This window comes from Mustela lutreola, chromosome 6, assembly GCF_030435805.1.
Source record: "Mustela lutreola isolate mMusLut2 chromosome 6, mMusLut2.pri, whole genome shotgun sequence".
Lineage (NCBI taxonomy): Eukaryota > Metazoa > Chordata > Mammalia > Carnivora > Mustelidae > Mustela > Mustela lutreola.
The window spans coordinates 87,133,400-87,158,523 of NC_081295.1; the positions used below are offsets into that span (position 1 = coordinate 87,133,400).

Below are 25,124 nucleotides of genomic sequence, written 5' to 3' on the forward strand. Positions count from 1 at the left end.
TGCCTAATCCCTTGGGCATGAGACTTTGTCCTTTCCTTCATAGCCCTGCCTGTCTTCACTGAAAATCCCTTTTGCATTAAGCCTGACAGCCAACGTGTCAGCCCCACCCACACTCATGCCTTTACTCACAGAAGCCCAGCCTAAGCCATGCCCTGGGTACTAACTCTTGCCTAGGTGGGCTAACCTGGGAGTGAGAATGTTTTAAACTTTGTTGCTAATGAAATGCATTTTCAAAGGTGGGAAAAATAAGAACTATTAGCAAAAGTTTCTCACCAAGTTGCTTCTCCTTCCTTGGCATTTTTCTTTCCCTCTCTCTCTCACAAATCAATAGCTATTTCCTGAATTCTTAGTCCACCACTCAATTCTGACTATAATTTTCATGGGCTTGAAAGAGGACTTTATTAGAGTTTCTTAAACAAACATCCTAATTCCAAGATGGAACCCCCCCAAACTATTTATTTGATTCTTTTTGAAAGGGCCTGTGAATAGTTTTCCCTACAAAATGTTTCTAAAATGTTTAGATTTCAAGCAAAAAGTCACTGATAGCCTTAACTTGGATACCTAAGTGGAAAAGTTCAGCTAAGTATACTCGGCCTGTTTAATGATGGGGAAGAAGCAGGCTTTGTGTTTTCTCTGTAAACAGAGAATCTTTTCCATTTGGCTAAGTAGTTGGAATTTGTACACTCTTTCTAACTGGCTGGAAGACAGAGAAAGAGCAATAGCCAAGCTCTTGTTCTCAATAATGGAGGCCATCAATGAAAGAACCCTCCCCTCCCCACACACTACCTCCACAACATTCCAATACCACCAACTTGCTGAACAGGAACTTTCCAGGAGTTACTGCAATGAATCTGGCTTCTCATTTTCATATTGTAAACATGTGTTGCCATGGTGCTAATTTTTCCCCCCTACTTGCAAATGTCCTGTGTGATTGGGCAGGCGATGCCCTACATAAGGACACTATGTCTAAGGGGGTGCAATTCACATCATAAGTTTATATATTTATTATGAAAAAATGTCTGTCAGAGGGCAGTAAGCATCTTCTAACAAAACTAGCATATTACAACAGTTTTCCAACAGATGGCAGGGGTGCCTTTTAATAATTCACATGAAGTTGCTATCCAGAAGAGAAGTAGCCCTCTCTAGTTAATTACCTTGACTCAGAAATATCAATAGCAGGTCAGACTCATGAAAACAGAAGGGTGTCCAGTCAGGTTCTTCTAAATAAATGGATATGTTGCACATGTTGTAAATACAGTCACACTATTCATTTTAATGAAGAAAACACTCTCTCCTTCAGTGGTTTTCAGCCTCTCCCCCACCCCCACCCCAACACACATTCTCAGAAGCTCTTTAATGGTAAAGATTTGAGAAAAAGAAAGATGCAAATTTTTAGAAGATATGTAAGTGGAACTATCCTTCCTGCACTTAAACAATTTTAAAGGTAGATTTTCTTCAGATTGACTAAAAATTTAAGATTTCCTCTTTTGTATAATAATTAAAACATATCCCTTGAGGAAGTTTTCCAAACCTGTAATACATTTTTATATTGGTCTTAACCTAGACAGAAGGGACTAAAAAGAATTGATATTTTTTCTGTTTATTGAAAATACTTTCTAGTAGGTTGAAAAACATTTCTTTTCTTTATAGTTTTATCTAATATTGTATCTTTTTACTGATAATGAAGAATATACCAGTCACATGACATTTTAAAAACTAAGTTATTTAATTTCACCTACTAAAAATACCAGTTTCTCTACTAAATATTTAAGGAATCAGTTATTTCAATTCTCAATAATCTCTTTCAGAAGAAAGAAGCAGAAGAACTATTTCCTAACTCATTTTATGGGAATTACCTAATATCAAAAATATACAAAGACGTTGCAAGAAAACTATAGACTAATATCACTCATGAACACATATGCAAAAATCTTCAACAAAATATTAGTAAATCAAATCCAACAAAGTAAAAAAAGAATTTATGCCACAACCAAGTGAGATTTATCCCAAGTATATGTGGTTGGTTCAACATTCAAAAATCGATTAATGTAATTCATCATATCAGGCTAAAAAAGAAAAACCACGTGATTATATCAATAGGTACAGGAAAAGTAACAAGATCTACCATCTATTCATGATAAAAACTCAGTAAATAAGGAATAGAGGGGAACCTTCTCAAGTTAATAAAGACTACTACCAAAAACCTAGAGTTAACATCATAATTAATGGTGAGAAACTCAAAGCACTTCCACTAAGATCAGATATAGGACAAGGGTGTCCCTTTTACCACTGCTTTTCAACATTGTACTGGAAATCCTTGCCAATGCAACAATGCAAGAAAAGGAAATAAAAAGTATACAGATTGGGAAGGAAGACCTATAACTGTTCCTGTTCACAGATGACATAGTCATATATGTAGAATACTGAAAGAATTGACAACACAACTTCTAGAACCATAGTAATAAGAGCAATATTGCAGGATACAAGGCTAATATACAAAAGTTAATTGCTTTCTTATATTCCAGAAATGAACAAGTAAAATAAAATTAAAAACACAATATCACTTACATTAGCATCCAAAAAATATGAAATACTTAAGTATAAATCAAACAAAATGCACGTAAGATCTATTTGAGGAAAACTACAAAACTTTGGTGAAAGAAACCAAAAAAGATATATTCCATGTTCATGGATAGGAAGATTCAATACTGTCCCGATGTCAGTTCTTACCAACTTGATCTATAGATTTAATGCAATCCCAATAAATTCCTTGTTATTTGTGGATATTGAAAAGGTGATTCTACAGTGTATATGGAGACACAAGGGACCCCCAAATACCAAAAACAATATTAAGGGAGAACAAAGTTGGAGGATCAATATCATTTGACTTCAAGATTTACTATAAAACTATAGTAATCAAGACAGTGTGGCACTGGTGAAAGCATAGATAAACAGATCGATGGAATGAAATAGAGAGCTCAGAAATAGATCCACATGAACACAGTAAGCTCACGTTTGGCAAAGCAGCAAAGACAATACAGTAGAGCAAATATAGTCTCTTTAACAAATGGTGCTACAACAATTGGACATCCACATGCAATAAATAAATAAATAAATAAATAAGAAATAAAGAAAGAAAAGAGAAAGACCTGCTATCCAAAATATACAAAGAACTCTGAAAATTCAGCAATAAGCAGACAGACAATCCAATTCAAAAATGGTCCAAAGACTTTAACAGATCCCTTACCTAATAAGATATATGGATGGCAAATAAGCATATGAAAAGATTCAAATCTTATTTCATCAAAGAAATGCAAATTAAAATGAGATATCACTACAAACCTGTTAGAATGGTCAAAATCCAGAACATTACCAACATCAAATGCTGGTATAAGTGAGTAAGTGGAGCAATCTCATTCACTGCTGGTAGGAATACAAAACAATACAGCCACTCTGGAAGACAATTTGGCTATTTCTTATAAAACTAAACATGCTCCATTAGATGTTATATTCAACTGATGAATCACTAAACTCTACCTCTGAAACTAATAATACACTATATGTCAATTAATTGAATTTAAATTTAAGAAACTTTTAAATTAAAAAAAAAAAAAGTGAGGAAAGAGAGAAAACAAAACAACTAAGCATGCTCTTACCAACTGACTCAGCAATCATGACATCCAATCCAGCAATTATGTTCCTTTATATTTACCCAGAAGGGGTGAAAACTTATGTTCACACTAAAATCTTCACATGGATGTTTATAGCAGTTTTATTCATAATTGTCACAGTTTGTAAGCAACCAAGATGCCCTTCAGTAGGTAAAGGGATAAATTAATTTTGGTACATCCAGACAATGGAATATAATTTTGAAAGGAAATGAGCCATCAATTCATGAAAATACATGGAGACACCTTTGATGCATATTACTAAGTGAAAGAACCCAGTCTGAAAAGGCTATATACTGTATGACATTTTGGAAAAGACAAAACTATGGCGACAGTAAAAAGATCATTGGTTACCAGAGGCAAGAGGTAGCAGGGGATGGACAATTAGGTAGAGCACAGAGGACTTTTAGGGCAGTGAAAATACTCTGTATGATATTATCATGATGACAGGTGCCACCATATATTTGTCCAAATCCTCAGAATGTACAATACCAAGAGTATTACAAACATACAGTAAACTATGGACTTTGGGTGAGTTTGATGTGTCCATGTAGGTTCATTCTTGGTAACAAATATATCATTCTGGTGAGTGGTGGGAAAGGATATGCACATATAGGGATGGGAGGTGATGGGAGATTCCTGCACCTTCTTCTCAATTTTGTTGTAAACCTAAATCTGCTCTAAAAATTTAAGTCTTTAAGAAAAAAAAAAAAAACTTGGTTTTAACTTTTTAAAAGACACACATGGTATATGAACAAGTGAAATACTTTGTCAGAAAAAAGAACAAGTCCAAATTCAAAGCCCCAAAATATTCTGAGTGAATGTTGTGATGAATTCTTGTTTGTTATCCGTATTAATTTCATTCAGTTGGTAAATATCCTCTCCTAAATAGTGTCATTACTATTTCTAACCTAACTGTATCTACCTGTGTTGCTAAATTATAACATTATTAGACTTGAACTCTCTGATCCATTTGATTTCCCAAAGAAGTTAACCAACACCCTAAGATTTATTCTACTTCCATAGTCTGCCATTTCAGAGATGCTGACACCTGTACATTATTTATTCACTGTCTGAAAATGAGCAAGGATTAAGTCATCTAAGGTAACTTATTATGCTCATGCTTTCAAATGCTATGAAAACAAAAGTCATTAAAAGAACTTAAAACAGAGAACTGGAAGCTGTTGGCCACTGCTATGGAAATGGAAGACTAAAATGAAAATTATCCATAGTAGTCAAAGACAGAATCATACTCGGTACAATTAATGTGTAAGAGAACCAAAACTTATGTATTTATTGGTTACTGTAATTCAGTTATTTCACTAAGATTTAGTATGCATATGAAACATCTTTTCACTTCTATTTTTTTCCCCAAATTAATCTAAATAGAATAAATTTTTTGACTGTTAAGAACTTGGTAAGGTCACTTTTCTGTATTATATTTTCTGAGTATATTATATTTTCTGTATTATATTAAAGTAACTGGACTTCTCTCATCCCCAAACAGTATCACTGTGCAACCACGAACAAACAAATGGCTCCCAAATCTAATGTACATAACCAAGGCTTCCCCTACACTTATCTATTGTCTACAGGCAATTTGCATAATTTTCCGAAAATGAATATTTTACACATCAAATACAAGGCTTATGCTAGTACCTCTCTCTTACACTAGTATGCTTTGCTAATTTCCAGTTATATCCTGCCATATATATCATGTTCCTTCCAGTGTTCTAGGTTCACATAACCCATCATTTAATAGAAATGTCTTATTTAACCTAATTCCATATGGTAATTATAGAGCCATACACTAAAAAATTTATCTTTTTCAGAGCAATCAACTTTTTTCCCCAAAGAAAATATTTTTCCTCTCATTTTTCATTAATACTTGCTTTCTCATTCAGACTTTATGGTTGCACCATCAAAATTATGTGGTCAAGTTTTCCACATTAGGGGGAATTGTAGCATCAAATAGATCTAGAGGCCATGGATTTCTAATTTTGGAAAACCATAGCCTTTCCCGCAGGAAAATAGCTTTATACACCTCTAAGATTATGCCATTACATTTGACAAGTTCTGTGTTTATTTACTTTTATTTATTTTCATTAAAACATAAGGTTTATTTTTGTCCAACTATAAAAGTAATACACGCTTCTTGTGAAAAAGTTTGAAAATTTTAAAAAGTTGAAAGAATTTTAAAAAATAAAAACAGAATCCCACCACAGGGACAATGATAATCCATTGATATATTTCCTTAAAGTGATTATCTTAGGCTAAATATTTAGCAGATTTGTGGTAAAAAAAATAAATGCATGCATGTTATTATATCCTTTAGTATTAATAATACATTTTCTTCTATTTTTTAGGATGCAGGTGCAGGGAAGGAAGTAAGGGATATACACGGATTTTCCTCCCCAGATAACAAATTGTGACTCACAGTGCAGGTTGCCTTTATGGAATCTGTCCTCCCCATCTGTGTAACTGCTAAGCTCTGATTTTTGTTCAGGTTATTATTTAAAAATACTAGACTTTCCCTGACTCCTTTGCAACTAACTACCACTGGCCATGTAACATAATTCTGGTCAGTGACAAGTAAGTGAAAGTCAGAGGACAGAGCTTCTGGGGAAAACTGTTAAAAGGACAGGCTCAGCTAGCACATGCCTGCTTTCTTATTTTTTCTTCCAGGAATGTGGATATGCTGCTGAAGGTACGGTAGTCATTCTACATGAGGACTAAAGCCACCTGCTAAGCATGGCTCTAGCAGAATGATAAAAGAAAGCCCCAGCGGCATCCTGCAACTTCTATAGCAGCCCTGGCTCCCATCTCTAGAATCTTTACTGTGTGTGCAGGGTTGAGGCAGGGCAAGGGCAGGAGTCATGGGTGGGGATGGACAGACTATTTAATCAAGCCACTATAAATTGGGCTGCTGTTATAAGCCGCTGTTAGTTAATTCATTAAAGACGATGTTCAATCCAGTGACTGAATAACTCTCCCCTTTATCCACATTAAAGAGTGACATGCTATAGAATCTAATTCTGGTTTATCTGTTCTCTCTTCCTCATCTGTCCAATTCTGAAGTGGTACAACACAATTTCATTATTAGAGTTTTACCTAATTTGAATATATGGCATCTCTGGTCCGCTCTCATTTCTCCAGTCTGTTTCAGACATTTCTTTGCTCATCTTGGTTGTTTTTCCTTTCAGATAAACTCTGGACTCCTATTTGTTTTTTTTTTAAGTCTTTAAGATTTGGCTTGGAACTTCACTGAACCTCTAAAAATGGGAAGAGCTGACCTCTTCAAGATATTCACACTTCTCATTCAGAACCAGATTAACAGCTCTCCATTTATCTTCAAAGTCTTTTATTTCTCAACAAAGAAGGCACTACCTGTATTGTCTTCACAAAGATCCTGAACGTTTTACCTCTTTTTGCTATTGTAAAAGGGATCTATTTTTACCATTATTTCTTCTAACTGGGTTATTCCTAGGGTTTCCTTCTTGGATTGAGTCACACATGTACTAAAAGATAATAGGTGGCTAGCCAGCCTAAGTAGCATTAGTCTGATCTCTGGCTTACAATAACTTACACTTTGTATCTTACAGTCTTCAGCTGTCTTAGAACTCAATATGAAAACACAAGGTCAATTACAGTTAGCTAAACAGTACATAAGCTAACTGGCATGGAAGTTTCAGAGCAGCGAGAGTAATGCACTACCTGCTACACTTCTCACCTGGTGCAGATGAGCCCTCTAGCTGTCTATAGATACTCTCCCCCTCACTCTAGATTTCACTGGAAAGGCTTTTCCCCATGCATCCTCTCTCTAGATTGGCTCACATCTACAGCACTGCCAGCTCTCAGCTCAGTTAGAACTCTGGTCTTGGCATATGCCAGTAAAATGAGAAGATCATTGAGGGTGTAGGCTATGACAGGAGATCATTGGTTGATGTGGCCCATTCATGAGACTACTGCAGCTATAAGTCATTTTAATGTCTTTTAATGTCTTTTTTGCATGTACACACATTATTGGCTACACAGTTGAGAGTGGTTGTGTTTTACAGAGGTTTCTTGTGGTGTTTCATGTGGATGCTGCATATTTCAAATAAATGGTAAGTTCATTGACGATAAACATACAGTATGAATTCTTTGTAATGCCCCAGAAGAGCTGAGATTCCTACAGTATAATAATTGCTTGGTATATATATGATGCTGACACTCACAAACGGTTGTACTCATTTTTTCTGTATTGTTGAACTGTACTAGTCAGATGGGTTTCCAAACACTATGTATTCTTCTAAATGAAAGAATAAAGTGACCAAGCAAGCCTAAATTATTCAACACTCTTTTAGGTAATCTTATGGTTTTGCTTTTATACTCAAAATTTAAAACAGATTGAAAAATTACATTGTATAAGACCAAACCAAATGATTCATAGAGCAATTATGAAGAGTAAGTGGACAAAAAGTCAAAGAAAAACAAATCCACATTAACACATAGTTTTAAAAGTGCATTTCAACTCTTAATCTTAGAAAAAGAAACTGTATGCATTTGTTTATATGTAACATACGAGAAAGATGGAATAGATTGAGGTGACAGTGTTTTCCCCATCGTTAATTAATCTCAAGTGACTAACAACCCTAAATATCACAGATATATTTTTACATTCCAGATGTATGGGTGAAAATGCTGCATCTGTTTCTTCCCATCCTTCTACACATCACATATGAGGCAACTGTTTGCGAAAGCTAACACCTTTTTTAGGGACTGAATGGTTATGCCCCACAAAAACTTGTATGTTGAAGCCCTAATCCTTAATGCAATAGTATTTAGATGTGGGACTTTCGGTAGGTAATGAGGTTTTGGATAAGGTCACAGGATAGGGTCTGTGCCTTTATGAAAATAGGAAGAGAGACCAGAACGTGCACTCTCTCTCTCTCTCTCTCTCTCTACCATGTAAGGACAAAAGCAAGAAGGCAGTTATCTATTAGCCAGGAAGGCAGGTCTCACCAGGAACCAAATATGCCAGTTCCTTGATATTAGACTTCCCAATTTCCAGAACTATAAGAAATAAGTGTCTTTTGTTTAAGCCACCCAGTCTACAGTATATTGTTCCAGTAGCTGAGCCGACAAAAACAGTCTCCTATATGAGACATTTCAGATGTTGAGAATGATCTCTTCCAACTGGCCATTCAGAGTAAGGGTTATTATGCCAATAAGACAGGCTTTGGGAAAAAGTGTCATTCTGAGCCTGTAACGGTTCTCTATTCCCTCTGTTATGGTCATTGCCAATGTTCTGTTTCTCCAAGAAACAGTGTCTGGCCAATCCATGAAGGACATAAAGTGTAAGTGACCATCACTAGTCACGGGTCACTTGCTCAGATCATCCTGTAAGACAGCAGCCCTACTTCTCAAGAGGTTGCCTCCCAGCTATATCAGTAATTGACTCAGTTGAAGACTGGAGTTAGTTTTAACTCTAAGATCTGTATTTATAGGCCCAGGAACCTCCAGAAGTGTTCAATGGGACCAGAAAAATAACACAAATGAAAAATATAATGCAGTAGGTAGGAATAAAAACTGAGGACCCATGCTTCAGCTAAAGGCACTAAATTCAAAAATTTTAAACATAAAATGTGTAGGCCAAATAAAGTAGATTTGCTGCCCATCCAAGGGGAGTCCTGAGCGTAAGTGGGAATATTGAGTTGTAAAAGGACAGAGTTTCCCGAGGCTAGAGAAAAGTAGGTGAGTGGAACATATTTGGCAGCTTCTGAGGTAAGGATACAAGTGGCTTGGAAGAGAAATGGAGCAGGTAGTTCATGACAACAGAGAGAGACATTTGATATAAATATTGTGGGCAATGGGAGAAAAAGTACTGGGTACATGAAGGTATTGCTTAGCAGACTGAGGGTGTAGCTGAGCTTGGAGACCATAATGTGGCAGACTTTTTCTCTAGCCTTCTCTGAACCCTCAGGTAGAAATCACCATCCTCCCATGTACCTTTAAAGAACCCAGGACATCTTACCACTTACTGTATAAGCCTGAAATGATCAATTTGTGAGTCTGTTCTATTAGACTAAGTTCCCTTGGAGGTAAAAGAGCAGGTACTCTCCAAGCCTTGCAGAGGGTTAGACACACAAGAGACAGAGCTGAAGAGGACTCAAAGCTTTGGCTCACACAAGAGGTTCCAGAGGCCAGCAGAAGCCCAGAAACCATGGCTCAGAGCTCAGAGCTCAGATGGAATGCCAGGACACAACACAGATCTCCCAGGCAAGAGCACCAGGATTCCCAGCTCTGATGTTTGATGGATGGAGGTTGATATCTTGGTCCATTCTTGGCAGACATGGAATCTTACGGAAATATCACACTACCTGTGTGAACCCCAATTTAGTCATCCATAAAACAGAGATTAGGATACCTACTTCCTCAAATGAGATACTGTATTTAAAGTCCCTAGGACAGGGACTAGCACACAATAGGTACCCATGTCCTTCTTTGGAGAGATTTTTCTGGTATCTCTAAAAAGAACTTTCCCTAGGTGGATGAGGGAAGGGATGACTATAAACCGCCTTCATTAGAATCACCTGGGGTATCCGAAGGGGCACGTGCACCCGAATGTTTATAGCAGCAATGTCCACAATAGCCAAACTATGGAAAGAACCTAGATGTCCATCAATAGATGAATGGATAAAGAAGATGTGGTATATATACACAATAGAATACTATGCAGCCATCAAAAGAAATGAAATCTTGCCATTTGTGACAACGTGGATGGAACTAGAACGTATCATGCTTAGAGAAATAAGTCAAGCGGAGAAAGACAACTATCATATGATCTCCCTGATATGAGGAAGTGGTGATGCAACATGGGGGTTTAAGGGGGTAGGAGAAGACTAAATGAAACAAGATGGGATTGGGAGGGAGACAAACCATAAGTGACTCTTAATCTCACAAAACAAACTGAGGGTTGCTAGGGGGAGGGAGGTTGGGAGAAGGGGGGTGGGGTTATGGACATTGGGGAGGGTATGTGCTTTGGTTAGTGCTGTGAAGTGTGTAAACCTGGCGATTCACAGACCTGTACCCCTGGGGATAAAAATATATTATATGTTTATAAAAAATTAAAAATTAAAAATTAAAAAAAAAAGAATCACCTGGGTTGCTTATTCATACATATCTGAACTTTCTGGAGGTGAAGGCCAGGAATCTGCACTTTTAACAACACTCCACATGATTCTCATACATGGTTAAATGTCAAGCCACTGGATTATGTATTCTAGTTATGTCTCTCTTTTTTATGTCTCTCTCCCATTGCAACGTAAATGGTCCTAATCATTTCCCACAATGCTCTGGAGTCTCTCTGACTCCCATCCATCTCATTTCAGCCCTACATGCTACTGACTGGGTTCTCTTCCTAAAAGGCAGTTCTAACCTGCTATACTCTTGAATAAAAAAATCTCTGAGGGCTACACCTTCCTACCAAATCCACGCATTCCTGCCTTTCCAGTCTTGATGGTCTCACCTACTCCCTTACTGGAGTCCAGTCAAACAGGTCTATTACCTATGACAGAACAAGCTTTATGCTTTTCCCTACCTTTGCGTCCACATGAATGCCACTTCCACTGCTCCAAGTCCTACCCCTTCCCTCAAGGACTATATCATGTACCACCTTCTCTGTGAATCTCTTTCTGATCACTTGACCTAATGAAATTCTTTCTCCTTTAAGCCCAAGTCATTCTTTGTGCCTCTCTTATGATGGTTTTCATATTCCACTTTATGCTATTTTGTACAAGGTGTACCTACTCTGCTGTGAGCACCAGGAAAGAAGAGACTATGTCTCCGTGCCTAGCACTAAGTGTGGAATCAAGCTGGATCTCAATAAATGTTGAAAAAATGAATGATTCTACATGACCAGACTATAAGCCATAAGAACAGACACTGTGCATTAATCTTTTCTGTAACTCATGCAACATTCAACAGTGTTTCATATCCGGTAGGTATTAGAATTGTGATGAATTAAACTTAACATTCATCAACTTTTTTTTCTTTGATGACAAATTATTTTACAATACAGCCAAGATTTCAATACTGGATTCTGGGGCTTATGGACTTTTTTCTAACAGTAATAACCATGACTGTCTTTGAAACCTTAAATCTATTATGTATCCTTATTTAGGAATACTAAAATTACACTAAAGTAAGGTGACTATTTTCCTTATGGTTAAGACCAGTAGTTATACTATTTTACTTCATAAGACATACTTAGATTCTAACTATATTCCATTTATAGCATATGACATAAGGACTTTCAAAAATAGATGTTTTATTTTCATTTAAATTACTAAATACAGAACACATTAAATACACATATGTCTCTACATAAATATATAGACACTTTTTAAAATTAAACTTTGTATTTTGTGATCCTTGTAGATTTGCATGCATCTGTAAGAAATAATGCACCCATTACCCAATTTTTCCCAATGTTAACATCTTGTAAAATTATATTAAAATATCACAACCAGGACATTGGCATTGATACAATCCACTGATCTTATTCAGATGTCCCAGTTTCACCAGTACTTGTGTGTGTGTGTGTGTGTGTGTGTGTGTGTAGTTCTATGGAATTTAATCACATGAGTAGTTTTGTGTATCCACAGCCATAGTTTAGATACAGAATAGTCTGTTACCACAAGCATCTCTCACTGGCCTTGTATAACCATTCCCACCTCCCTCTCTAACTTCTGTCAACCATTCAGCTGCTATCTACTTCTATAATTTTGCCATTTAAAAAATACTCCATAAATAAAATCACACAGCATATGACTTTTTGGGATTGGCTTTTTCGCTCAGCACAGTTCCCTGGAGAGTCCCCCACACTGTTAAATGGATCAAGAGTTCATTCCTTTTTGCTGTTGTTATTTTATTAATGAAAGGTCTATGGTTTCCATTAGGGCTCTCTTGGTGGTGTACATTCTGTGACCTTGGACAAATGCATATCATGCAACCGCCATCATACTACCGTATATGCTAGCTTGTCTGCCCCAAAGCCCCCTGTGCTTCACTTACTCATCCCTCTACCTGCCCTCTCCCCAGCTACTAGCAACCAGTGATTTTTTTACTGTATCTATATTTTTGCCTTTTTCACAATGTCTTATAGTTGGCATCATGCAGCAGGTAGACTTTTGATATCTTTTTGTGGCTTGATAGATCACTGCTTTTTATTGCCAAATAATATTCCACTGCATGAATATCCCACAGTGGGACATGTTGGTTGCTTCCAGTTCTTGGCAATTATGAATAAGGCTGCTATATCCACTCATGGGCAGCTTTCTGTGCTGATATAAGTTTTCATTTCATTTGGTTAAATACCCAGGATCATAACTGCTGGGTCATATCCTAAGAACTATTTTATTTTTTAAGAAACTGGAAATTGACTTCCAAAGTACCTGTACTATACTGCATGAGTGAGAGTTCTAGTAGCTCTACATTCTTTCCAGCATTTGGTATTGCTAGTTTTTTTTTTTTTTTTTTTTTAGATTTTTGCCATTCTGGTAGGTGCATAATAGTTTTAATTAGTGATTCCCAAAGACAGATGATGTTGAGCATCTCTTCACATGCTTATCTGTATGTCTTCTTTGGTGAGGTGTCTGTTCAGATCTTTTTCTCATTTCTTCATTGGATTGTTAGTTTTCTTATTGTTAAGTTTGAAGAGTTCTTTGCATATTTTATATAAAAGTCCTTTATCAGACATGTGTCTGGGAATATTTTCTCTGTCTCTGGCTTATCTTTTCTTAACAGTGTCTTTCAGAGAACAGACATTTTTAATTTTAATGAAACGCAAGTCATCTATTTTATTTTTCTTTCACAGATCATGCTTTTGGTGTTGTATCTAAAAACTCCTTGCTAAATGACTAGAGCAGTATTTTCAAAAAGCAATTGACTTTATTTTGGCACCCTGACATCATATATACAAAGTCTGCAGGCAGTCTATAGGTAAATGCTTCAGTAACAGCAGGGAGTTGGAGCTCAAATTAGGATGTAAAAGAACAAGAAGGAGAAAAGCAGAGTGCTCATGAGAAGAGCATCCAGCAGGTGAACTGGGGGAAGTGGTGTTCCTGCTCAGGGGTAAGAAACGTGCTACTGATGGCTATTACTACGCAACATCAAAGTGATCTTGGATTTGATTGCACATGGCTATGCCAAGTATAAGAATGTGGAAATGATCAAATGTGTATATTATCATTGTCCCTCAAATGGATGGCTGCAGGAGAGAACCAAAGTCAACAGACATTTTACCTACTATTTTTGGGGGATTGTATTCAAAGTGTTTGGGACATTCCAGCTTGTGACAATGAAAGCAGTCAACCAGAAGGATAGTATTGCAGAGTTAGAGCTCGTCCCAGTTCAAGAGTGTGTGAAACCAGAATAACTGAACATACTCTTAATGCAACCCAGGTATAGCAAAAGTCACCTTCCATTATGAAGAATTACTTGATAATCTTAGTAAAACACAAACCTAAAATCCCCAGAAAGCCAGCAGACTCAATACCAGCCAAATCTTATAATCCCCACACCATAAGATTGCAATTCTCAAGTTGTTTTGGAATTTTATAGTACTGAATATATTTGAAGTAAATAGGCTATACTCCTGGGATATGGGAATCTTCTTTCATAATGAGAATCTTCTCATTTTTATTTTAATGAGGACTGTTGTCATGTAATTATATCCCAAAACACAAGATAAGAACATCTTTCTGTCCACTTTTGTATGCCTGTGGGAGAGGGTGATAGTTCACTGAAAATATCTGTTTTGTAACTGAGGTTACTTCTGACTTGAATCGGTAAACTCATTCTCCAACAGGAGGACAAGGCTACCAAGGAAGGAGCAGTAGTTTAAGATAGAAAGCTAGTGACATCTACAGAGACAATCTGATCTACATTGAGAACCATTACTGTCAGGCATGTCAGGAAACACAGACACATACAGTGAATTAAAGCATTGTCTTTGCTCTCAAGAGGCTGAAGGCTCTTTCTAGGAGAAAAATATAAATACTTCTTAATCTTTTTGTGGGAAAAGAGTAACCAAGTAAGTGAGGTTACCAATCTTTGAACTCTAGATATTGGAAATTGGAAAGTTGTTAAATATTATATAACTCAATGGCCACATTCTATCGATAAACCTAGAAAAGTGAAATAAATGCATCTAAGATTGCAGGGTTGGGACTAGAACCCAAATTTCCTGACTTGTAATCAAATATTCTTGACTCTATTACACTGCCTCTCTTAAATTCAATGACTCTTCTCACTCCTGCTTCTCATAGTCAGGCTGTGTCTCGTTATGTCTCTATTAGACTCTGATTTATAGAACTTACGCTGTTTCCCCTTTCATGCTCATCTTCAAAAAGTCTATGTCACAGCTCCAATTTTACAGATAATTTTTTAAAACATTAAGAACTGGGGTGCCTGGGTGGCTCAGTCTTTAAGTGTCTGCCTTCAGCTCAGGTCTTGGTCTCAGGGTCCTGGGATCAAGCTCCATGTCAGGCTCCCTGCTCAACAATAAGCCTGCTTTGCACTCTCCCTTCCCCCTGCTTGTATTCCCTCTCTCACTATGTCTCTCTCTGTTAAATAAATAAATGGAATCTTTAAAAAAATAAATAAAATATTAAGAACTTATTCTGGTTGAACGCAGTAGAGAGACTACCAACTCAAGTAAGGCATGCTTCCTACCTGTGAGGAACTTATTCTAAACATCAAGTGGGGTACTCTGAGACACCAAAGTTATGTATGTATGTGAAACTCATTACCACCACCCAATCAAGGTTTCTAGCAGATCATCTTTTAAGTCAATGCTTCCTTAATTCTCTGGGCTCTACAGTAAAATCTTGAAGCTATTTTTGCTACTTGGGAATGGAAGTGGGACTATGTGGTTTTCAATTCCTGCTGTACCATTAACAGATCAGTTTGAAACTCTGGGCAAGTCATACCTCTCTGGGTTTACTCTACTCAATCAGTAAAATGCAGGGAATGAACTTGCTATAATTCACCTTCTTTTCAAATCCAAGGTGAGCATAATCAATGTATTTTATTTCTATCTATGTATCTACCTAGCTCTCTATCATCAATTTATTTATTTATTTTAAAGATTTTATTTATTTGTCAAGAGAGAGGGAGAGAGAGCACAAGCAGCAGAAGCAGCAGGCAGAGGGAGAAGCAGGCTCCCTGAGCAAGGAGTCCAATGGGAAACTTGATCCTAGGACCCTGGGATCATGACCTAAGCTGAAGGCAGATGCTTAACCAACTAAGCCACCTAGGTATCCTGTCATCTATTTATTTTTTTTATGCATATCTCTTACATTTCTCTCTCCTCCTTCATGTTTATCAGAGCCAAACCATTTCTGAGTTATGGCTAAGAGGCTTCAAGCTTCTTCAGTGTAGATGTGACTTGCTAAAAGTAATTTTAAGCAAGATATAGCCTAGAGGTCCTGGTTAGACTGGAGGCTAGAAAACTAATTTAAAAGCCTATTAGAATAAAGATCAAACTCACAGCAAAAGCCTGTCTTTCAAGTCCCTCAAAAGTAGTTGCTCAAAAAAAGGCCTGTTGGCCTTTCTGATTTTACTTCACATGACTCCTCACCACATGGCTTCTCTGACCACATCTTCATGGTTGTTTTTTTTTTTTAAATTTAAAATCAATTAGTTAGCATATAATGTATTATTAGTTTCAGAGGTAGAGTTCAGTGATTTATCAGTTGCGTGTAACACCCAGTGCTCATTACATCGCATATTCTCCTTAATGCTCATCACCCAGCTGCCCTGTCCCTCTACCCACCTCCTCTCCAGCAACCCTGTTTGTTTCCTAGAGTTGAGTTTCTTATGGTTTGTCTCCCTCTCTGATTTCATCTTCTTTTATTTTTCCCTCCACTACCCTATGATCCTCTTTTGTTTCTTAAATTCCACATAAGAGTGAAATCACATGGAGGAGGAGTCAAGATGGCGGAGAAGTAGCAAGCTGAGACTACTTCAGCTAGCCAGAGATCAGCTAGATAGCTTATCTAAAGATTGCAAACACCTCAAAATCCATCGGCAGATTGAAGAGAAGAAGAACAGCAATTCTGGAAACAGAAAACAACCACTTTATGAAAGGTAGGACCGGCGGAGAAGTGAATCCAAAGCGACGGGAAGATAGACCCCGGGGGGAGGGGCCGGTTCCCGGCAAGCGGCGGAGCAACCGCGCACAAAATCAGGACTTTTAAAAGTCTGTTCCGCTGAGGGACATCGCTCCAGAGGCTACCCGGGGCAAAGCCCACACGGGGTCAGCGTGGCCTCAGGTCCCGCAGGGTCATAGAAGGATCGGGGGTGTCTGAGTGTCACAGAGCTTGCGGGTATTGGAACAGGAAAGCCGACTACAGAGACAGAGCCGACAGTAAGCTCGCAGCTCGGTGTTACCTTGAACCGGTCGCAGGTTCGGTGAGCTCGGAGCGCGGCCGGAGGTCAGGCAGACGGGAGTAACTGGGCGCAGTTCTCTGAGCGCACACTGAGGAGTGCGGCCCTGGGCTCTCGGCTCCTCCGGGCCGGAGACCAGGAGGCCGCCATTTGTATTCCCATCCTCCGGAACTCTACGGAAAGCGCTCAGGGAACAAAAGCTCCTGAAAGCAAACCCGAGCGGATTACTCACCCCGGCCCCGGGTAAGGGCGGTGCAATTCCGCCTGGGGCAAAGACACTTGAGAATCACTACAACAGGCCCCTCCCCCAGAAGATCAACAAGAAATCCAGCCGAGACCAAGTTCACCTACCAAAGAGTGCGGTTTCAATACCAAGGAGAACAGCAGAATTCTAGCGGAGGAGAAAGCAAAGCACGGAACTCATGGCTTTTGCCCTGTGATTTTTTTAGTCTTGCGGTTAATTTAATTTTTTTCTTTTTCATGACAAGACGTAAAAATTCAACGCAAAAAAAAGAACAAGAGGCAGTACCGAAGGCTAGGGACCTAATCAATACAGACATCGGTAATATGTCAGATCTAGACTTCAGAATGACAATTCTCAAGGTTCTAGCCGGGCTCGAAAAAGGCATGGAAGATATTAGAGAAACCCTCTCGAGAGATATAAAAGCCCTTTCTGGAGAAATAAAAGAACTAAAATCTAACCAAGTTGAAATCAATAAAGCTATTAATGAGGTGCAATCAAAAATGGAGGCTCTCACTGCTAGGATAAATGAGGCAGAAGAAAGAATTAGTGATATAGAAGACCAAATGACAGAGAATAAAGAAGCTGAGCAAAAGAGGGACAAACAGATACTGGACCATGAGGGGAGAATTCGAGAGATAAGTGACACCATAAGATGAAACAACATTAGAATAATTGGGATTCCAGAAGAAGAAGAAAGAGAGAGGGGAGCAGAAGGTATACTGGAGAGAATTATTGGGGAGAATTTCCCCAATATGGCAAAGGGAACGAGCATCAAAATTCAGGAGGTTCAGAGAACACCCCTCAAAATCAATAAGAATAGGCCCACACCCTGTCACCTAATAGTAAAATTTACAAGTCTCAGTGACAAAGAGAAAATCCTGAAAGCAGCCCGGGAAAAGAGGTCTGTAACATACAATGGTAAAAATATTAGATTGGCAGCTGACTTATCCACAGAGACCTGGCAGGCCAGAAAGAGCTGGCATGATATTTTCAGAGCACTAAATGAGAAAAACATGCAGCCCAGAATACTATATCCAGCTAGGCTATCATTGAAAATAGAAGGAGAGATTAAAAGCTTTCAGGACAAAGAACAACTGAAAGAATTTGCAAACACCAAACCAGCTCTACAGGAAATCTTGAAAGGGGTCCTCTAAGCAAAGAGAGAGCCTACAAGTGGTAGATCAGAAAGGAACAGAGACCATATACAGTAACAGTCACCTTACAGGCAAAACAATGGCACTAAATTCATATCTCTCAATAGTGAGAGATATGAATGTGAATGTGAATGGGCTAAATGCCCCTGTCAAAAGACACAGGGTATCAGAATGGATAAAAAAACAAAACCCATCCATATGTTGCCTCCAAGAAACTCATTTTAAGCCTGAAGACACCTCCAGATTTAAAGTGAGGGGGTGGAAAAGAATTTACCATGCTAATGGACATCAGAAGAAAGCAGGAGTGGCAATCCTTATATCAGATCAATTAGATTTTAAGCCAAAGACTATAATAAGAGATGAGGAAGGACATTATATCATAGTCAAAGGGTCTGTCCAACGAGAAGATTTAACAATTTTAAATATCTATGCCCCCAACGTGGGAGCAGCCAACTATATAAACCAATTAATAACAAAATCAAAGAAACACATCAACAATAATACAATAATAGTAGGGGACTTTAACACTCCCCTCTCTGAAATGGACAGATCATCCAAGCAAAAGATCAGCAAGGAAATAAAGGCCTTAAACGACACACTGGACCAGATGGACATTACAGATATATTCAGAACATTTCATCCCAAAGCAACAGAAAACACATTCTTTTCTAGTGCACATGGAACATTCTCCAGAATAGATCACATCCTGGGTCCTAAATCAGGACTCAACCGGTATCAAAAGATTGGGATCATTCCCTGCATATTTTCAGACCACAATGCTCTAAAGCTAGAACTCAACCACAAAAGGAAGTTTGGAAAGAACCCAAATACATGGAGACTAAACAGTATCCTTCTAAAGAATGAATGGGTCAACCGGGAAATTAAAGAAGAATTGAAAAAAATCATGGAAACAAATGATAATGAAAATACAACGGTTCAAAACCTGTGGGACACAACAAAGGCAGTCCTGAGAGGAAAATATATAGCGGTACAAGCCTTTCTCAAGAAACAAGAAAGGTCTCAGGTACACAATCTAACCCTACACCTAAAGGAGCTGGAGAAAGAACAAGAAAGAAACCCTAAGCCCAGCAGGAGAAGAGAAATCATAAAGATCAGAGCAGAAATCAATGAAATAGAAACCAAAAAAAAACAATAGAACAAATCAACGAAACTAGGAGCTGGTTCTTTGAAAGAATTAATAAAATTGATAAACCCCTGGCCCGACTTATCAAAAAGAAAAGAGAAAGGGCCCAAATAAATAAAATCATGAATGAAAGAGGAGAGATCACAACTAACACCAAAGAAATACAAACTATTATAAGAACATACTATGAGCAACTCTACGGCAATAAATTTGACAATCTGGAAGAAATGGATGCATTCCTAGAAACATATAAACTACCACAACTGAACCAGGAAGAAATAGAAAGCCTCAACAGACCCATAACCAGTAAGGAGATTGAAACAGTCATTAAAAATCTCCAAACAAACAAAAGCCCAGGGCCAGACAGCTTCCCGGGGGAATTCTACCAAACATTTAAAGAAGAACTAATTCCTATTCTCCTGAAACTGTTCCAAAAAATAGAAATGGAAGGAAAACTTCCAAACTCATTTTATGAGGCCAGCATCACCTTGATCCCAAAACCAGACAAGGATCCCACCAAAAAAGTGAGCTATAGACCAATATCCTTGATGAACACAGATGCGAAAATACTCAACAAAATACTAGCCAATAGGATTCAACAGTACATTAAAAAGATTATTCACCACGACCAAGTGGGATTTATTCCAGGGCTGCAAGGTTGGTTCAACATCCGCAAATCAGTCAATGTGATACAACACATCAATAAAAGTAAGAACAAGAACCATATGATACTCTCAATAGATGCTGAAAAAGCATTTGACAAAGTACAGCATCCCTTCCTGATATAAACTCTTCAAAGTGTAGGGATAGAGGGCACATACCTCAATATCATCAAAGCCATCTATGAAAAACCCACCGCAAATATCATTCTCCATGGAGAAAAACTGAAAGCTTTTCCACTAAGGTCAGGAACACAGCAGGGATGTCCATTATCACCACTGCTATTCAACATAGTACTAGAGGTCCTAGCCTCAGCAATCAGACAACAAAAGGAAATTAAAGGCATCCAAATCGGCAAAGAAGAAGTCAAATTATCACTCTTCGCAGATGATATGATACTATATGTGGAAAACCCAAAAGACTCCACTCCAAAACTGCTAGAACTTATACAGGAATTCAGTAAAGTGTCAGGATATAAAATCAATGCACAGAAATCAGTTGCATTTCTCTACACCAACAGCAAGACAGAAGAAAGGGAAATTAAGGAGTCAATCCCATTTACAATTGCACCCAAAACCATAAGATACCTATGAATAAACCTAACCAAAGAGACACAGAATCTATACTCAGAAAACTATAAAGTACTCATGAAAGAAATTGAGGAAGACACAAAGAAATGGAAAAATGTTCCATGCTCCTGGATTGGAAGAATAAATCTTGTGAAAATGTCTATGCTACCTAAAGCAATCTACACATTTAATGCAATTCCTATCAAAGTACCATCCATCTTTTTCAAAGAAATGGAACAAATAATTCTAAAATTTATATGGAACCAGAAAAGACCTCGAATAGCTAAAGGGATATTGAAAAAGAAAGCCAACGTAGGTGGCATCACAATCCCGGACTTCAAGCTCTATTACAAAGCTGTCATCATCAAGACAGCATGGTACTGGCACAAAAACAGACCCATAGATCAATGGATCAGAATAGAGAGCCCAGAAATAGACTCTCAACTCTATGGTCAACTAATCTTCGACAAAGCAGGAAAGAATGTCCAATGGAAAAAAGACAGCCTCTTCAATAAATGGTGCTGGGAAAATTGGACAGCCACATGCAGAAAAATGAAATTGGACCATTTCCTCACACCACACACAAAAATAGACTCAAAATGGATGAAGGACCTCAATGTGAGAAAGGAATCCATCAAAATCCTTGAGGAGAACACAGGCAGCAACCTCTTTGACCTCAGCCGCAGCAACATCTTCCTAGGAACAACGCCAAAGGCAAGGGAAGCAAGGGCAAAAATGAACTATTGGGATTTCATCAAGATCAAAAGCTTTTGCACAGCAAAGGAAACAGTTCACAAAATCAGAAGACAACTGACAGAATGGGAGAAGATATTTGCAAACGACATATCAGATAAAGGACTAGTGTCCAGAATCTATAAAGAACTTAGCAAACTCAACACCCAAAGAACAAATAATCCAATCAAGAAATGGGCAGAGGACATTAGCAGACATTTCTGCAAAGAAGACATCCAGATGGCCAACAGACACATGAAAAAGTGCTCCATATCACTCGGCATCAGGGAAATACAAATCAAAACCACAATGCGATATCACCTCACACCAGTCAGAATGGCTAAAATCAACAAGTCAGGAAATGACAGATGCTGGCGAGGATGCAGAGAAAGGGGAACCCTCCTACACTGTTGGTGGGAATGCAAGCTGGTGCAACCTCTCTGGAAAACAGCATGGAGGTTCCTCAAAATGTTGAAAATAGAACTGCCCTATGACCCAGCAATTGCACTATTGGGCATTTACCCTAAAGATACAAACGTAGTGATCCAAAGGGGCACGTGTACTCGAATGTTTATAGCAGCAATGTCCACAATAGCCAAACTATGGAAAGAACCTAGATGTCCATCAACAGATGAATGGATCAAGAAGATGTGGTATATATACACAATGGAATTCTATGCAGCCATCAAAAGAAATGAAATCTTGCCATTTGCGACAACATGGATGGAACTAGAGCGTATCATGCTTAGCGAAATAAGTCAGGCGGAGAAAGACACCTATCATATGATCTCCCTGATATGAGGAAGTGGTGATGCAACATGGGGGCTTAAGTGGGTACGAGAAGAATAAATGAAAGAAGATGGGATTGGGAGGGAGACAAACCATAAGTGACTCTTAATCTCACAAAACAAACTGAGGGTTGTTGGGGGGAGGGGTTTTGGGAGAACGGGGTGGTATTATGGACATTGGGGAGGGTATGTGTTTTGGTGAGTGCTGTGGAGTGTGTAAACCTGGTGATTCACAGACCTGTACCCCTGGGGATAAAAATATATGTTTATAAAAAATAAAAAATTATATTAAAATTAAAAAAAAAAAGAGTGAAATCACATAATTGTCTTTCTCTGACTGACTTATTTCGCTCAGCATAATACCCTCTAGTTCTACCTTCATGTTTTTAATGTTGTTGTTTCTAACCTTCCTATGAGGGACTTCTTACCTTTCCTCAAACTTAATTTCAATAGCTTCCTTAAGACTGATTTCTTCCATGGAGTCAGATTTTTCCTCTCTCTTCTTATATTATTTAATTAACATAAATATTTAGAGTACCAATAATAATCCCCTTTTCTAACTCCCTCTAATGAATATAGCTGGCATAACAGAGATGCTATGTAAAGACTGTCGTCAACATTAAAAGGAAGAATACATATAAAGGTGATGTAAAGAATGTAACTTATTTTCTTTAGTATTTTCTCTTATTTCCTTTGCCAATTAAAGCAAGCAACTAATTGTTGGTCTCTGTAGTAAAGGATTAATATATGTTTTTAAGTTGTTTTAGAATATTTAATAAGAAAATGAAAGTACATTCTATTTATTTATTTATTTATTTAGAAAGTACATTTTCTTGGTTACCAGCTTCTGATATATGAAGATGTCTGGACAAAAGGATATGAAGTATTACCATTAATACCTAAGTTAGACAGCTATTCAAACAAACAGCGAATATTGTTACACAAACGTTGGCAGAGTAACTGACTCAGTTAGTAGGTAAGCTCTTAAGACTATTTATATTTCAGTCATGATGTAATCAGTGCCAATCTGACCAAATGATTGTCAATGTCAGTCTTAATAACAGTAGAGAAGCAATGAGGAAAACAAAGTTTTTATTTTCTCTCTTTCAGATTCTCTTATTGCTGCCTGAGCCCTAATTTGAATCCCCTCTTCAGAGCCCACAATTAGATGAGTAAAGGGTTTGATCTGACAAGAGTAAAGCAATACTGGCATATGGCACCAGTCCTCTCAGCACCCACTCTGAGAACATTCAGCGTATTCTCTTGTACCGCCTCCAAAGGAGATTTTCCCAAGAAATGGGTTTCAAGCAATTTTAACTCCCATCAATACTGTTTGTCATAACTGAAAAAATATCCATTATATTACAAAAAGATTCTGTTATCCAGTATTTGTTAATTATGATTGAGACCAGAAACATACAGAGTTTCAAAGGAAACAATTGAAGAGAACATCTGAAAGTGATTTCCCCCCCTTCTTTGTTGTTCTGCTACTCACGGCAAATCTTCCAAACTGGAGGCTTCGTGTCTTGGATCCAATAGATCATAACCACATTCATTGTAGATTTCCAAATAGGAAATGTGCGTTGTATGTATTGTGCTGCTGTCCTGATTGGAAAAGGGGAAGACACTGTTTAATGGCTATAAATAGCGACTCAGCTGGGAGGAGGATGAACACATTTATCACTCCAGTTCCTCACAGCTTTCTCTCCTTTACTCTCTTCACTTTGTATGGTTTCCATTTTCAGTTCGTGACACTTTCAAGTTGCCAGTTACCATATGCATGAAGCATTTTTTTTAAATGGCCAACACCCATGATTACAAGCAACTTTAGTATGTTGTTTTTTTATTGGTTCCACGTTATACATGAAGAGTCAATATACACTTAAAATGAGCCAACTTGGTTGCAGAACTGTATAACACATCATTTTTTACTTTCCAGACCCCCCAAAAAAGGTTACTATGAAAAAATAAACTTACATCCTGTGAATAGCCTATTCATAAAAGAAAACAGAATCATGACTTCAGTTTAAAAACCTCAGTAGCATAAGAGTTTCCATCTTTAATCATAATTATTTTTTAAAAAAAATTTCCAATATTCAAAATTTCTGATGAGACAAAGAGATAACAGACAATAGAAGAGAATGGAAAATGAATCCCAGGGGACAGAAATACTTTAGATCAATCAGGTAACAGTGAGAGTGGACATTCACAGTTCAATGCCTATATCTTACTGTTGGGTTAATTTTTCTAGCTACGTGGCAGGTCAGGGATACTGAGCTATTGGTTTGAGGATATTTTCTGTGGGTCATTGCTGGGGAAGTGCAATGACACAGGCATCAGTGTCATTAGGTAAAAACTGCTGTCTCAGTTCTGCCAGCAGACAAAAAGTACCTGTTCTCTCTGAGATGGAATAAAATGGAATTTTTTCAGGTCTCAAGAAAATTCCTGGCTCAGTTTTCAAGACCAAGTATCACTTTCTAGCACTTTTTCTTGCTTTCCCCAAAATACAAATTCTTCCATTTTGGCAAATAGAGCCCTACTTCTCATAAGAGGACAAGATATTTGTGTCTTATGGCAAGAAGGTCAGCAGATTGCCAGAGAATTTGCTCAGGATGACTTTCCCATTGATTCTCACCCATATCCAAGGCAATCCATTTGACAGATACTATTCAAAGAGAGAGAGGACCAAGTCACAGAAATGGGGGAAGAGCAGGGGCCTACAAATCCAAAG

General features: G+C 37.8%; 1 protein-coding gene across 6 annotated transcripts in view; it reads right to left on the reverse strand.

The window, feature by feature from the left end:
- The window catches only part of KIF6 (kinesin family member 6), a 518,420-nt gene that overhangs the window by 319,120 nt on the left and 174,176 nt on the right, over positions 1-25,124 (reverse strand). For 5 of the 6 annotated variants that reach the window (XM_059177857.1, XM_059177858.1, XM_059177859.1 and 2 more), the window contains one exon: positions 23,889-23,998. The exons of the other annotated variant lie outside the window; for it this stretch is intronic. In XM_059177857.1, the coding sequence (XP_059033840.1) occupies positions 23,889-23,998 (110 nt within the window). The remainder of the gene's footprint in view (positions 1-23,888; positions 23,999-25,124) is intronic. 6 annotated transcript variants of the gene reach the window in all.